Source organism: Schistocerca americana, chromosome 1 (assembly GCF_021461395.2).
Source record: "Schistocerca americana isolate TAMUIC-IGC-003095 chromosome 1, iqSchAmer2.1, whole genome shotgun sequence".
In the NCBI taxonomy this organism is placed as follows: domain Eukaryota; kingdom Metazoa; phylum Arthropoda; class Insecta; order Orthoptera; family Acrididae; genus Schistocerca; species Schistocerca americana.
The window spans coordinates 1,250,206,706-1,250,221,612 of record NC_060119.1 but is presented as its reverse complement, the minus strand read 5'-3'; the positions used below and the strand labels follow the sequence as shown (position 1 = coordinate 1,250,221,612).

Here is a 14,907-nt window from a genome sequence, read left to right as displayed (position 1 = left end):
TCATACAAATAATAAAAAAAAAAAAAGCCTAAGTGTTATTCAACCCTCAATAGAGACATAAAGTCTGTACTTGAGTACACAGACTGTCCAAAGTTTCTATGATCTGATAACTGAATAATACAGTTTTCTCCTTGATGGAAAGTTTCAAAAACAGAAATAAAAACACTTGTAAGGTTATGGTACATTGAAAACTTTCTTCACTTGGAGAGAATGCTGTCATTTACAGATGACATTTACCTCCTGCACACAAAATGGTTGATTCTGAATGACTTACACAGATGGGGACCACAGCTTCCACATGTTAACTTGGTTTTCGTGATGTTTTCTCTGGCTCCGTGGTTACTTGCATTCTTCAGACATGTGTAGCATCTTGCTTTCCTAGTTGGTTCCTCATTTGCAGCAATTTTGGTTACTTCTAGTTTATTTCCAAGGATGTCTCCAATTGCACAAATAATAGGCAACTGGAGTCCTTTAAAGTCCTTGGATTGCTCTTCTATATATTGTTTCAAAAGTTCAAGGCTTAATTCAGGGAGATAGTTCTCTGGTTAGATTAGATTAGATTAGATTAATACTAGTTCCATGGATCATGAATACGATATTTCGTAATGATGTGGAACGAGTCGAATTTTCCAATACATGACATAATTAGGTTAATTTAACAACATACTTAAGTTAATATAACAACTTTATTTTTTTGTTTTTCTTTATTTTTTATTTTTTTAATATTTTTTTTTTCTTAATTTATATCTAAAAATTCCTCTATGGAGTAGAAGGAGTTGTCATTCAGAAATTCTTTTAATTTCTTCTTAAATACTTGTTGGTTATCTGTCAGACTTTTGATACTATTTGGTAAGTGACCAAAGACTTTAGTGCCAGTATAATTCACCCCTTTCTGTGCCAAAGTTAGATTTAATCTTGAATAGTGAAGGTCGTCCTTTCTCCTAGTATTGTAGTTATGCACACTGCTATTACTTTTGAATTGGGTTTGGTTGTTAATAACAAATTTCATAAGAGAGTATATATACTGAGAAGCTACTGTGAATATCCCTAGATCCTTAAATAAATGTCTGCAGGATGATCTTAGGTGGACTCCAGCTATTATTCTGATTACACGCTTTTGTGCAATAAATACTTTATTCCTCAGTGATGAATTACCCCAAAATATGATGCCATATGAAAGCAATGAGTGAAAATAGGCGTAGTAAGCTAATTTACTAAGATGTTTATCACCAAAATTTGCAATGACCCTTATTGCATAAGTAGCTGAACTCAAACGTTTCAGCAGATCATCAATGTGTTTCTTCCAATTTAATCTCTCATCAATGGACATACCTAAAAATTTGGAATATTCTACCTTAGCTATATGCTTCTGATTAAGGTCTATATTTATTAATGGCGTCATACCATTCACTGTACAGAACTGTATGTACTGTGTCTTATCAAAATTCAGTGAGAGTCCGTTTACAAGGAACCACTTAGTAATTTTCTGAAAGACAGTATTGACAATTTCATCAGTTAATTCTTGTTTCTCAGGTGTGATTACTATACTTGTATCATCAGCAAAGAGAACTAACTTTGCCTCTTCATGAATATAGAATGGCAAGTCATTAATATATAATAAGAACAACAAAGGACCCAAGACTGACCCTTGTGGAACCCCATTCTTGATAGTTCCCCAGTTTGAGGAATGTGCTGATCTTTGCATGTTACGAGAACTACTTATTTCAACTTTCTGCACTCTTCCAGTTAGGTACGAATTAAACCATTTGTGCACTGTCCCACTCATGCCACAATACTTGAGCTTGTCTAGCAGAATTTCATGATTTACACAATCAAAAGCCTTTGAGAGATCACAAAAAATCCCAATGGGAGGTGTTCGGTTATTCAGATCATTCAAAATTTGACTGGTGAAAGCATATATGGCATTTTCTGTTGAAAAACCTTTCTGGAAACCAAACTGACATTTTGTTAGTACTTCATTTTTACAGATATGTGAAGCTACTCTTGAATACATTACTTTCTCAAAAATTTTGGATAAAGCTGTTAGAAGGGAGATTGGACGGTAATTGATGACATCAGATCTATCCCCCTTTTTATGCAAAGGTATAACAATAGCATATTTCAGTCTATCAGGGAAAATGCCCTGTTCCAGAGAGCTATTACACAGGTGGCTGAGAATCTTACTTATCTGTTGAGAACAAACTTTTAGTATTTTGCTGGAAATGCCATCAATTCCATGTGAGTTTTTGCTTTTAAGCAAGTTTATTATTTTCCTAATTTCAGAGGGAGAAGTGGGTGAGATTTCAATTGTATCAAATTGCATAGGTATGGCCTCTTCCATTAACAGCCTAGCATCTTCTAATGAACACCTGGATCCTACTATATCCACAACATTTAGAAAATGATTATTAAAAATATTTTCAACTTCTGGCTTTTTGTTCGTAAAGTTTTCATTCAATTTGATGGTAATACTGTCTTCCTGTGCTCTTGGTTGACCTGTTTCTCTTTTAATAATATTCCAAATTGTTTTAATTTTATTATCAGAGTTGCTGATTGCAGACATGATACACATACTCCTGGATTTTTTAATAACTTTTCTTAATATGACACAGTAGTTTTTATAATTTTTGATAGTTTCTGGGTCACTACTCTTTCTTGCTGTCAGATACATTTCCCTTTTCCGGTTACAAGATATTTTTATACCCTTAGTAAGCCATGGTTTGTTACAAGGTTTCTTACGAGTATATTTAACTATTTTCTTGGGGAAGCAGTTTTCAAATGCATTTACAAAAATGTCATGAAATAAATTATATTTTAAATTGGCATCAGGTTCACGGTACACCTCATCCCAGTCTAACTGCTGTAGGCTTTCCCTGAAATTTGCAATTGTTAAATCGTTGACTGAACGTACTACTTTGGAGGACTGTTTAGTATTGCTGAATGGAGCTATGTCATATATTGTAACTAGCTGTGCACCATGATCAGAAAGACCATTCTCAACAGGCTGAGCATTTATCTGGTTAAACTTATCTTGGTCTATAAAGAAGTTATCTATCAGTGAGCTGCTATCCTTTACCACCCGAGTAGGAAAATCAATAACGGGTGTCAAATTGAAAGAACCGAGTAATACTTCAAGGTCATTTTTCCTATTACCCTCTTTCAGAGAATCTACATTGAAGTCCCCACAAATAATAATTTGCTTCCCCCTGTCTGACAGATAGCACAACAAGGAGTCCAAATTTTTCAGAAATAGATGAAAATTTCCTGATGGGGACCTATATACAGTTACAATTATAAATGTGCCTTTATTTAATTTAATCTCACAGGCACATGCTTCTATATGTTTCTCTACACAAAACTTTTTTGTTTCTATACTTTTTGCACAATGATAACTTTTGACATATATGGCAGCTCCTCCTTTCTCCATATTTTCTCTCATTACATGTGCAGAGAGCTTATAACCACTTACATTTACCTTATCCATATCAGTAACAATGTGATGCTCAGACAGGCATAGTATATCTATTTCATTCTCAGCTTCTAAATCTTCTAAACAAACCAGAAGCTCATCAACTTTATTCTTTAAACTCCCAATACTTTGGTGATATATACTTACATTATTTTTAATTATTCTTTTATGAGAACCTTTCCTTATTCTAACATTTGCAGTACTCTCCTGTCTGAGTTTCTCATTGTGCTTAGGCCTAGTTTCTATACCAGTGGTCACATGGTGTTCAGAGAGGCAGATTATGTCAACTGGGTTGGGTGACTTTAATTCATCAATGCAATTACCTAGGACTGAGATACTACTTGGTGGAGATAAAATTTCTGGTGATTGGTGAAAATTTATAATTGATAGCTGTGATTGGTGATCCAATGTGCTAGAATTGTGCTGTTTAATTTCTTTCCTAAACTGGAGATTTGTTTCAATCCTGACCTCTCGTAGAACTTGGCATCTTTCTGTCTTACCTATCCTAAAAAAGGTGCTGCTCCAACACCTGTAACCACTGGTATTTTACCATTCATGGCAGTGCCTCCCCCCCTTAAATTTCCTGCTATTACTCCAGCCAGTTTCCCCTTCCCTTTCCTGTTGAGGTGTAGGCCGTGCCTGGTATAGTCCCACCTACTGAGATAATCAACAGGAACCACACCAATATGAGCCCCCGCACCCGACCCAAGCAGCCGTTCCAACTCCAAATTAACTCTCCCAACAGAAGAGTTCAAATGAGGCCGGTCATGACGTCTCAGGACAGATACAAATTCAACATTGGTGTGTCTCGATGCCGACGCAATCTTTACCAGGTCACACTCTATACTGTACCCAGGATCTCTGTCGATGCTGTTCCCTGGCCCTCCCACAATAACCACGGTGTCTTCCCTGGTAAATCCTTTACAGAGTGAACCTAAATCCTCTGTCACCTGATCCAGACTAGCACTTGGTTTGAAAAAATTTGTGACCTGGTATTCTGGTCCTAATTCCTCCTGCAGAAGTTGGCCTACACCTCTGGCATGAGAACTGCCTAACAACAAAACTTTCTTCCTTTTCGATGACTTTCCTACATTCTTTTTCAATTTCCTATTGAAAGTTTGTTGTGTCCTGTCTACACCTACCTCTGCTTGAGGCTCATCAGTTTCTAACTGAAGCAACAGGTCAAACTTATTTTTGACATTCACCACAAAACTGTCAGACTTAGTTCTAGGCCTGTTCCTTCTGCTACCTGTTGCCACTTCCCAGCTCTCTTTGCCCTTCTCCCTCCTTAACCTGTCCAGATCTTCCCTAGCCTGATATAGCTCAGCCTGAAGGGCAGCAATTTTCCCATCCTGTTCCACTAATTTCCTATCTCTGCTGCAAATCCTACATAACCACTGATGAGCCTGATCCACTTTCCCAACACCCACGCCACTGCAGTCCCCCCAGTGAAAAAAACTACTGCATCCATCACACCAAACCCCGGAACTAACAATTCTACGGCAAGTCAGGCACTTCTCACTCATGGCAAAAATAATACTTTAGCTAGAATAAATCAATTAAATTACCGAAAATAAAAAAGACGTTACAAGAATTAAGCCTATTCACAAATGTATATAAGCAAGTTTCTGATTTAAAATTCCGCTGTTTTTCTGAGATCTGTATTAAAACAATGAAGGTATACGCTATTTATTATATATTTCACTCGATGGAATGAAAAAAAGGACAATTAAACGAGATACTTTAACTTTGATTCTCCAAAAACGTTACGAGAATTAGGCCTATAAACAAATGTATATGGGCAAGTTTCTGATATAAAGTTACGCTGTTTTTCTGAAATCTGTATTAAAACAATGAAGTTATACGCTATTTACGGTAGTTTACTTATTTGTTACCGAGAAACTAGTTAAATTACCGTGAAACAAGAAACAAACACGTTTACAAAATTTAAGCCTAAGCGTGACTTCGCGAAGTTACGATCTTTTCGTGTTTTCTGGTGTTCAATATCCATTTGTTCCGCTTAGGTACATTTTTCTTGAACAGTGTGTGTGTGTTAACTGAAGCTATATCAAGTAGGCTGTAGAACATTGACAGTGGCTGTCTTCTCGTACCCCTTCTTGTACAGTATGCCCTAACCATTTGATCTATGACATCTGCTCTTCCCTTAGTGGAATTATGGTATAGGTTTATTCAGGGTTTTCTTTTTGGTATATCAACTTCTGCTCCTGCATCATGATGTTGTGTTGGCAATGTCAACAAGATGTTATTGGAGGTTTCTTAGTAGTTGTATCTGTGAATCCAAATTTGTAGTAGTACAGCTCTCTGCCAGCTGCCATCTTAAGTTCTTGTGGTATATGTTTTCTGTTGGATTTGAGTGTCCCAACCAGTGTAAGATTATAATCTTCATACAGAATGTCTGCCAATTCTACAGGAGTGTAGAAACGGTCAGTTTTGATATTGTAGCCTTTATTCTTTATTGGTTCCACCAGCCTCTTCACAATATCAAGAGGGCCTTGTTCACAGGTAGCTCTACTGTCTTTTTCCAGCATACACTTCCATTTTTATTTTATATTGTTCACTTGCACTACTAATAATTCTAACAAGTATACCATATTTTCCAGATTTGTTTTTGAGGAAAACTTTTAAGGACAAAACCCCCTCTGAAAAGACGTAGCATTTCATCAATTGTATTGTGACGTTCATTTCTGAAGTACCTTGGAGTATTCCATTTAATTCTTCAAATGCTTCATGCAGTGGTGCAAATTTGTCCTTGCATGTTTTGTGCCCTGGTGCCTGTGTCATAAAAGCAAAGAATTTTCAGTAGCTGATATGCTCATGTTTTACTCAGTTCTTATATATTGCTCTTCCCAATAAATTTGACAATAAATCAGATAACAAAATATTGGTGTTCTGGTAAATGTCCATTAGAAATAAAATTCCCAAAATAAAATTCCCATCAAAGCATATATTTCAGAAATGCTAGCAGGAGATGTTTTTTTCTTTCAGCTTCTTCATTTGTATGGTCAACAATTCTCTGTACTATCACGGTACTTAAAAACTTCTTGGGTGACTCACATACACTTATTACTTTCCCAGCAGTAGTTATTCCCTGATGTTCACGATTTATGTTGGCAAAATCCCTTTTACAATGCCTTGGAGCTTTTGCAAGGTACACTCTACCAGAAATGGAAACATATTTGTGTGAAGCGTTACCTGCACGGTTTGTTTCTTCACTGTCCTCCGCTTCGCCATTTGAATTTTCTTCTACTTGTGTGATCTAACTCAAAATCGCCAAAATCTGATAATTCATCATCTACTAAAAGTGCAGCAAGAATTTCTGCGTTCCTCAAGCCTCTAAAACTCATTTTAGAAAATCTACTTCACAAGAAAGGGGTTTGCCCTACTGTGACAAACTGCTAATAATAATGGTTAGTAATCAACAATGAAAATGAAACTGAACAATTAGATTTTCAACAAGGCACTGTAAAACTTGCATTCGATGTTACCAAATGAAATTTATTAAAAGAAAAATGTACAAGCAATTTTTGTCCATGCTTGGTGGTTGTAGGATTATATGCCACCTCTGTAACTGAGTGGTTGGTATGGCTGACTGCCATGCTAAGGACCCAGGTTCAATTCCTGGTACTGTCAGGGATGATTCCTTGGTGAGAGGAATCTAACGCTGTTCACTCTGCCTTGTGATTCCAACTGAGGAGCTACCTGAATGAGAAGTTGTAACTTCAAGGCTTGGATAACCGGTAATGGCCGAGACAACAGTATGCTGGCCCCATGGCCCTCAGTACCACAACCACATGATGCCATATGATATAAGATGATACAGTGGCCAGTCACTGTCACATGGTCCTCTGGAGTTAGTTACTTTTTTTATTAATTTTAATAATGAGCACTTGTAGTAATGTTTAAGTTCATAAAATAAAATTTATGTACACTAACTATAATGTGGAACTGAAAACTGAGCACAAATACTAGAGTCTTTAAACAGTGGGTTTTGTCTGATGGAATATCACCTCCACTTAAAAGATGGTGCTGTTAAAAGTGGCATGCTGTTGTCTTCCTCCAAATTTTGAACTTACTTACCCAGCCAGTTATAGTGGGACCTACAACTGAATGTGGACCACGAACCATGGTGCTGCGCAGCATTTTTCACATCAACAAACATTGCCAGAGGTGAAAAAAATAAGTGACAAGAGACAAATCCTAGTGCCAACTGGGGATTGAACCCAAGGCCTCTGGATCCATAGTCTAGCACATTACCACCAACTATATTATTAAAAATTAATCATTTAAACTTTTGATTTTGTTTAGCAGTAATCACCATTTTGTTCAGCAGTAGAATTGGGTTTCAAGTTTCTTCTACAGTTTTTTTTCTCTTTACAGGTACAAAATACTACTTGCCTGTAGAACTCAAAGATGTGCTACTAGATAATCTCGCCCCAGTTGTGTATGTCCATTCAGACTGCAGCACACCACTTGAACGTGACACATATGTTGCAGAACTGATGAAATACATTAAAGTAGATTCGTATGGTGCCTGCTTACAGAACAAAAAGCTGCCAGAATAGTAAGTACTTTCTTTCGTAAAAGAATACATGCTTCGTAACAGATTAATGGAATATGTTTTACTGTATTTTGATGACCACTGTGAAGTGTGCGACAGATGTGTCTATTGTAAAAAATCATTAATATATCTGTTTTGACAAACATATGATTGTACATTGCTTCATATCATTATCTAGTTTGGAGTGAATACTGAATGAAATTTGTGAAAAGGATAGTTGCTACTCACAGTATAGCGGAGATGCTAAGTCGCAGATAGGCGTAACAAAAAGACTGTCAACAAATGAGCTTTCAGACAACAAGGCCTTCATCACACACACACGCACACGCACACAAAATCATGAATCATGATCACAGTCTCTGGCTGCTGAGGCCAGACTGGGAGCAGCAGCGCATCATGGGAGTAGCAACTGGTTGGTGGGGTTTAAGGAGGAGGCTGGGGGGCAGGGGGAGGGATAGCAGGGTAAGAGGGAGGTGGTAAAGTGTTGCTTGTGGGAGCATATGGGGACAAGGTGGATGGAGGCGTAGTGCTAGTCGGGTAAAGACAATGGCTAATGAAGGTTGAGGCCAAGAGGGTTACGGGAATGTGCGACGTATTGCACGAAGATTTCCTGCGTAGGCAGCTCAGAAAAGTTGGTGCTGCTGGGAAGGATCCATATGGCACAGGCTGTGAAGCAGTCATTAAAATAAAGAACATTGTATGGGGATGCATGCTCAGCAATGGGGTGGTCCAGCTCTTTCTTGCTGCGGTTTTTCAGTCGCCATTCATGTGGACAGACAGCTTGTTGGTTGTCATGCTCACACAGAATGCAGCACAGTGGTTACAGCTTAGCTTGTAGACAACATGACTGGTTTCACAGGTAGTCCTGCCTTTGATAAGATAGGTGATGCTAGTGACTGGACTGGAGTAGGTGGTGGTGGTGGTGGTGGTGGTGGTAGAAGATGTATGGGACAGGTCTATTACAGGGATATGAGCCATGAGGCAAGGGGTTGGGAGCAAGGGTTCTGTAGGGATGGACGAAGATATTGTGTAGGTTTAGTGAGTGGCAGAATACGACTATGGGAGGGGTGGGAAGGATAGTGGGTAGGACATTCCTCATTTCGGGGCAGGATGAGAGATGGTTGAAACCCTGGTGGAGAATGTGGTTCAGATTGTGCAGTCCTAGATGGTACTGAGTCACGAGGAGATTGTGTCTCTGTGGCCAGTCACTGGGTCTGAGGGAAGGGGCGGATGATGGGAGAGAAAAGCCATGGGAGATCTGTTTGTGTACAAGGTTGGGGGAGTAAGTATGGTCTCTGAAGGCCTCATGGAGAATATTGGTATGTTTTGAGAGGGACTGCTTGTCACTGGAGATGTCCCATGCTTCATATCTCCAGTTACCTCCCAAAGTCCCACTATCTGACCACACGGGAGCATTCCCCTTGTGACTCAGTACTACTCAGAACTGGAGAAACTGAATCACATTCTCTGTCAGGGTTCTGACTACCTCTTGTCACGGCCTGAAATCAGGAATGCCCTACCCACTATTCTTCCCTCCCCTCCAACTGTGGAAATCTGCCACCCACCGAAAATACACAGTATCCTTGTCCATCCCAATACAATCACTCCTCTCAACCCCTTGCCTCATGGCTCATTCCCTATAATAAACGTAGATGCAAGATCTGTCTGTCCATACCTCTTCCGACCACTACGTACTCCAGTCCTGTCACCAGCATCACCTATCTCATCAAAGGCAGGGCTACCTATGAAACTAGTCGTGTGATCTACAAGTTCAGATGCAACTACTATGCTGTGTTCTACATGGGCTTTACAGCCAACAAGTGTCTGTCCATGTGAATGGCCACCAATTAACTGTGACCAAGAAACAACTGGAGCACCCCATTGCTGAGCATGTTGCCCAACATGATGGTCTTCATTTCAGTGACTGCTTCACAGACTGTACCATCTGGACCCTTCCCATTAACACCAGCATTTCTGAGTTGTGCACGTGGGAACTCTCCCTGCAATATGTTCCACATTCTCATAACCCTCCTGGCCTCAGCCTTTGTTAATTATTCTATTTACTCCACCTAGCCCTCTACCTGTGCCCATCTACTGTTCTTCCCCCCACCCCCGTGCCCATTTGCCACTCCCACCTCCACTCCTGTGCCTGTCCACCGCTTCTACCCTACCTGGGGCCATCAGCCACTCCTCCACTGACTCCCACGTGCCAGTCTGCCTCTCCTCGCCCCCCCCCCCCCTCCCCATCAATTTTGGTTGCCGCTACCCCTCCCCCCCCCCTTTGTCCATCTGCCATTCCCCTCCCCCACACCCACCCATATGTCCGTCTATCATTCCACCACCACCACCACCACCACCACCACCCATGTGTGCGTCTGTCTTCCCCCACCCACATGCCCGTCTGCCACTCCCCCTCCCCCACCCATGTGCCCGTCTGCCACTCCCCCTCCCCCACCCATGTGCCCGTCTGCCACTCCCCCTCCCCCACCCACATGTCCGTCTGCCACTCTCCCTCCCCCACCCACATGTCCGTCTACCACTCCCCCTCCCCCACCTGCATGTCCGTATGCCACTCGCCCTCCCCCACCTGCAAGTCCGTCTGCCACTCCTCTGCTGCCCCCCCCCCCCCCGCCCCTCTCCCTGTCCATGTGGCCCTCTCACTCAACGCCGCCCTCGTGCCCACTTCCTGCACACTCCTCCACCTCTTCGCTCTCCGTGGTATCACCCCCACCAGAATAGTAGGCTGCTGGTTCTTAACACCACAGTATTTCCTTCTAGGTAGCAAGTAAGGTGTGTACCATGTTTGGTGTGGTGTAGGAGAAGATTTGGAACATTCATACATACATCCATTCATACAATTTTATAATATAAAAAGATTTTTGTCTATGTACAATTAGTAAGATCACACAGAGGCCTCAGTATTAAAATTCATTTGATATTCTGACATTTCAGTTTTATCTGAGTTGTTTTGATTGAGTAGTAATCCCAGACAGAGGATCAAAAATAGCCCAGACAGTATATTATTCATGCTCAGCTCTATGCCACTTCCACTCTCATACCCCAAGGCTTGTCTAGTGTGCTTACCCAACTATTGCCTTTCAAGTACTTCCATTGGCAGATCCAATCCTATTAGAAGAAAGGTGGCATTTACAGAATTTTTGGCATCTACTACACAGTTTTCTACAGGGTGTCCAGTGAAAGAATCCCTGTTTCCAAAATTAAATATCTCGAAAACCAAGATCAATACTAATAAATTTATACAAAAGTTTTGAAATAGTTTGGAATGTTGCTAACAGATGGTGATGTAATCAAAGTATATAGCATTTGTAAATAGTGCATTGCAGCTCAGAGCAATCAGTTCCACCGTTGAAAAATGAAAGTTGATTTATGTACTGAAGAAAGAGGTTGAAATCTTGTATTTCATGAATAACATGTTTTCTGATACTGGAATACCAAAGGTGAGAACATGGCCATACAGAAACAATTCACAGTTTTCTAACACAAGTTAATATTGTAAAAGGACAGCATGTGAAAAATATTTGCAGGATCGTTTCCAAATTCCAACAGACACAAAGCATAGCTGATGATCTGTCACCATGATTTCTGGAATTATTTAGCAAAATCCAATGAAATCCACGTGAAGAATTGCCACAGAACTGGTTTGAAGCATTCCAGCATGCAGAAAACGGTGAGACAGAGCCTACACATTTCCATTCAAAATCCAAAGCACAAGGCCATACTTCTGTGTGACAGAAGGCTGTCTTTGCAACAATCCATATTCCCACAGCAATTGATAATGAGAGCTTTTATGTTGGCTGCATCTGGTTCACAGATGAAGCATGCTTTCAGGTGAATGGAGTCGTGAATAAACAAAACTAGTGTTTTTGGGGTTCTGAAAATCACTGTCTGTGTGAAGCGAAGTCAGTTTATTCTTCCAAAGCTACTGTTTGCTCTGTGGTATGCAGCAGAGAGGTTATGGCCCTTTTTCTGTGTGACAGACAGTTAGTAGTGAATGTTTCATTAAAATTTTCGAAAAATTTGTAACCACACAACTAGCATTGCAGGATTGATTATTACAAATTTACTGCTGCAGGGATGGATTTGTCTCCATATTCACCCAACCTGATTCCTATTTCTTATGCCATTTTGAATCGATTACTGTTGAAACCCCACAGTCTGTGATGGCAAATTTCCTTGTTTGTTTGCACCACCTCTATATTGCAAGTGGTGAACATTTCAAAAAGATTGTGATGTGATTGCAAATACTGCTTGCAGAGGATGAGTGTAATTGCACATGATGATATCCAGTTTTGAAATCGGGGATTACTTCGCTGGACACCCTGTATATAGGTGTGGGGGCAGATCACTGACATAATATAGCCATCCAGATGGTGTTGGAGGGACACTTACTGATTGCCTGCCTACTGGGTGCTGAGCATATAGTGGTCAGCTTAAACAATTGCCTCACATCTGCTGAGCAGCTGCTGGTCTCGTGTTTGGGAGAGGCAGAACTCAGATCCCCAGCCGCCATGGTTTCCCTGTGTGACATGGCAAATGACGAGTGTGCTTATGAAACTAAGTTGTGGTCAGTTTTTTCCCTCTTCTGCAGCTAAATGATCTAGTGCTCCATCTCTGATGAAACTTTGAACTGTAGCCTCATCCCAAATTTCGCAAGTCATTAAACATGGATCTTTCAAAAGAACTATCTTTTCCGAATTTTGTTAGTGAGAAATTTTTGTTCACACACATACTGTGACCATGCAACTTTTTATCAATCGCCCCCCCCCTCCCCCCACTTGTCTCTGTAGCCTTTCTTGTCCCCTACTTTTTTTCTGTGGAAGCATCCCCTTCCTCCCCTTCCCTAATTTTATTTCTTAATTTTCCCAGCTCAGTTTATTTTATGTGGTATTGTTCTCTCTTTCCATACCACTTTTCACACTGTTTCCTGAGTGGTCTAACTCTGTACTGTCTTCCCTCCCCCTCCCTCCCCCTCCGTCCCTTCCTACAACTACTGCTCCCTTACTCTCAATCTTCGTGGTTACCATCTCAATTCTCAGATAACCATTCTGAAAGCTTCCTTTTGTTGTTTCAGAACTAAGGGAACCAAACACTTTTTCCCATCTCTAAATATTTCATCCGTGAATTGCAAAGTAGAATAGTTACATCCTTGTGTAACATACTGTTACCTTCATTTTGAATTTTTCTAAATAAAAAAATGTATTAAGTTCATTTACGAACTGCACTTTGAAGCAACCAGATATCAATCTTGCATGTATATTTATATTTTACAAAAATCTGAAGCTTACACAGAGTCTTCACCTCCCTTTAAAAAATTAAAATTTCAGTGACACTAATTTTTAAAAGACTTTTTTGCATCATTATGTTGTTCCCTGCTGTTTCTTGCCATTTTTATATCAGGAGATGGTATTACTGAAAGTAACAAATTGTTTCACCAGTCTTTCAGAGCCTATCACTGGGATGGATGCAGAAGATTTTTTTCACATATTGGCTCAGTACAAATTTACCTTATCATTTGAAAATGCAGTTTGTGAAGATTACATAACAGAAAAGTTGTGGAGGACGCTTATAGTTGGCTCTGTACCTGTGTATATGGGATCACCTTCTGTAATGGTAAGATATTGACACATGTGAAGTAATTATAATTAAATGTAATAGCAATATATGAGGCCCTTAAAAACTTGGCGAGGGCAAAGATCTGTATTCCAGTATTAAGACAACACTGGTGTAGGAAAAATGTTGTGATTTTTGCAGTTACAAACTCCAATGATGGACAAAATAAAAGAAGTAGTAATGCCACTTATCTCTTCTCCTTGAAAATAGTTACTCCATTACCACACAAAACTGTTCCACTTTACTCAACTTCTCTGGGATGTCAATGATGTTCTCAGCAGGAAAACCTGGGGCACCCTGTTTACAAAATGCATTTTTCTTCAAGAGAAAAAGATTGATCCTGGTGCATATAGCAACAGATTTTTAAGTCGTGTTGATCGTGCTGTTTGAATGACTCATACCTTGTGCTATAAATCTGTAAAGGATATATTTAGAACTACATAAAGATAGATAGTATGAAATATTTGTGCTAATAAAAATTTTTGCATGGTATTTTAGGCAGTAAATATGTTTTGCAGTCCAAAAATGAAGATTTATAAGCAAACATTCCCTTCATTCCTTCTTCCATAGTAGATGAGAAAAAAAGTGCTAATGTAATGAAGAGGTAAAACTGTGGAACAAGGCTCTGAATCACTAAATTTGCACCAGTAGATACAAAGTTGAGTTGATTAATAATACTCAAAAAATATTTTTCTTACCCAAAATTTCTGACATCATCAAAAAAGTACACATTATTTTTTAACCTTCAAATGTTTACAATAGTTTGGTTATTTTGAATTATAAGTCAGTAAGGTCTTAGTCAGTTTGGAACATCTTTTACTTACATCAGATAACCTTATTTTTCATGACTGAAATATTATTGTTGCATGCAGACTGCTCAAGTGATATCAGAGCAGAAGACTTGCATCAGGCAGCTGATAAATCACAAAAGAATGTTATAAGTGATCTAAATGATTAATGGAAAATCTCATATAAGATGTGAAACAAATACTAACAAAGAGATAGAGGGGCTGGCCAGTACTTACCTCAGCTCAGTACAGCCGATAGATACACATAAAACAGAACTGAAAATTTACATTCCTAGCTTTCGGAACTTTGTTCCTTCATCAGGGAGGAGAGAGGGGAAAAAAGGGAAGAAGGGAAAGTGGATTCAGTTACTCACAACCCAGGTTATGAAGCAACAGGGAAAGGTAAACAGGGAGAGTAGCAAGGATGGAGGCATGGTTGT

The 14,907-nt window shown here is 39.6% G+C and overlaps 1 protein-coding gene across 1 annotated transcript in view; it reads left to right on the top strand.

The window, feature by feature from the left end:
• Window positions 1-14,907, top strand: part of LOC124620064 (alpha-(1,3)-fucosyltransferase 10) — a 65,943-nt gene that overhangs the window by 32,156 nt on the left and 18,880 nt on the right. The window contains exons 5-6 of the mRNA XM_047146733.1: window positions 7,868-8,051; window positions 13,505-13,679. Coding sequence (XP_047002689.1) covers window positions 7,868-8,051; window positions 13,505-13,679 — 359 coding nt within the window. The remainder of the gene's footprint in view (window positions 1-7,867; window positions 8,052-13,504; window positions 13,680-14,907) is intronic.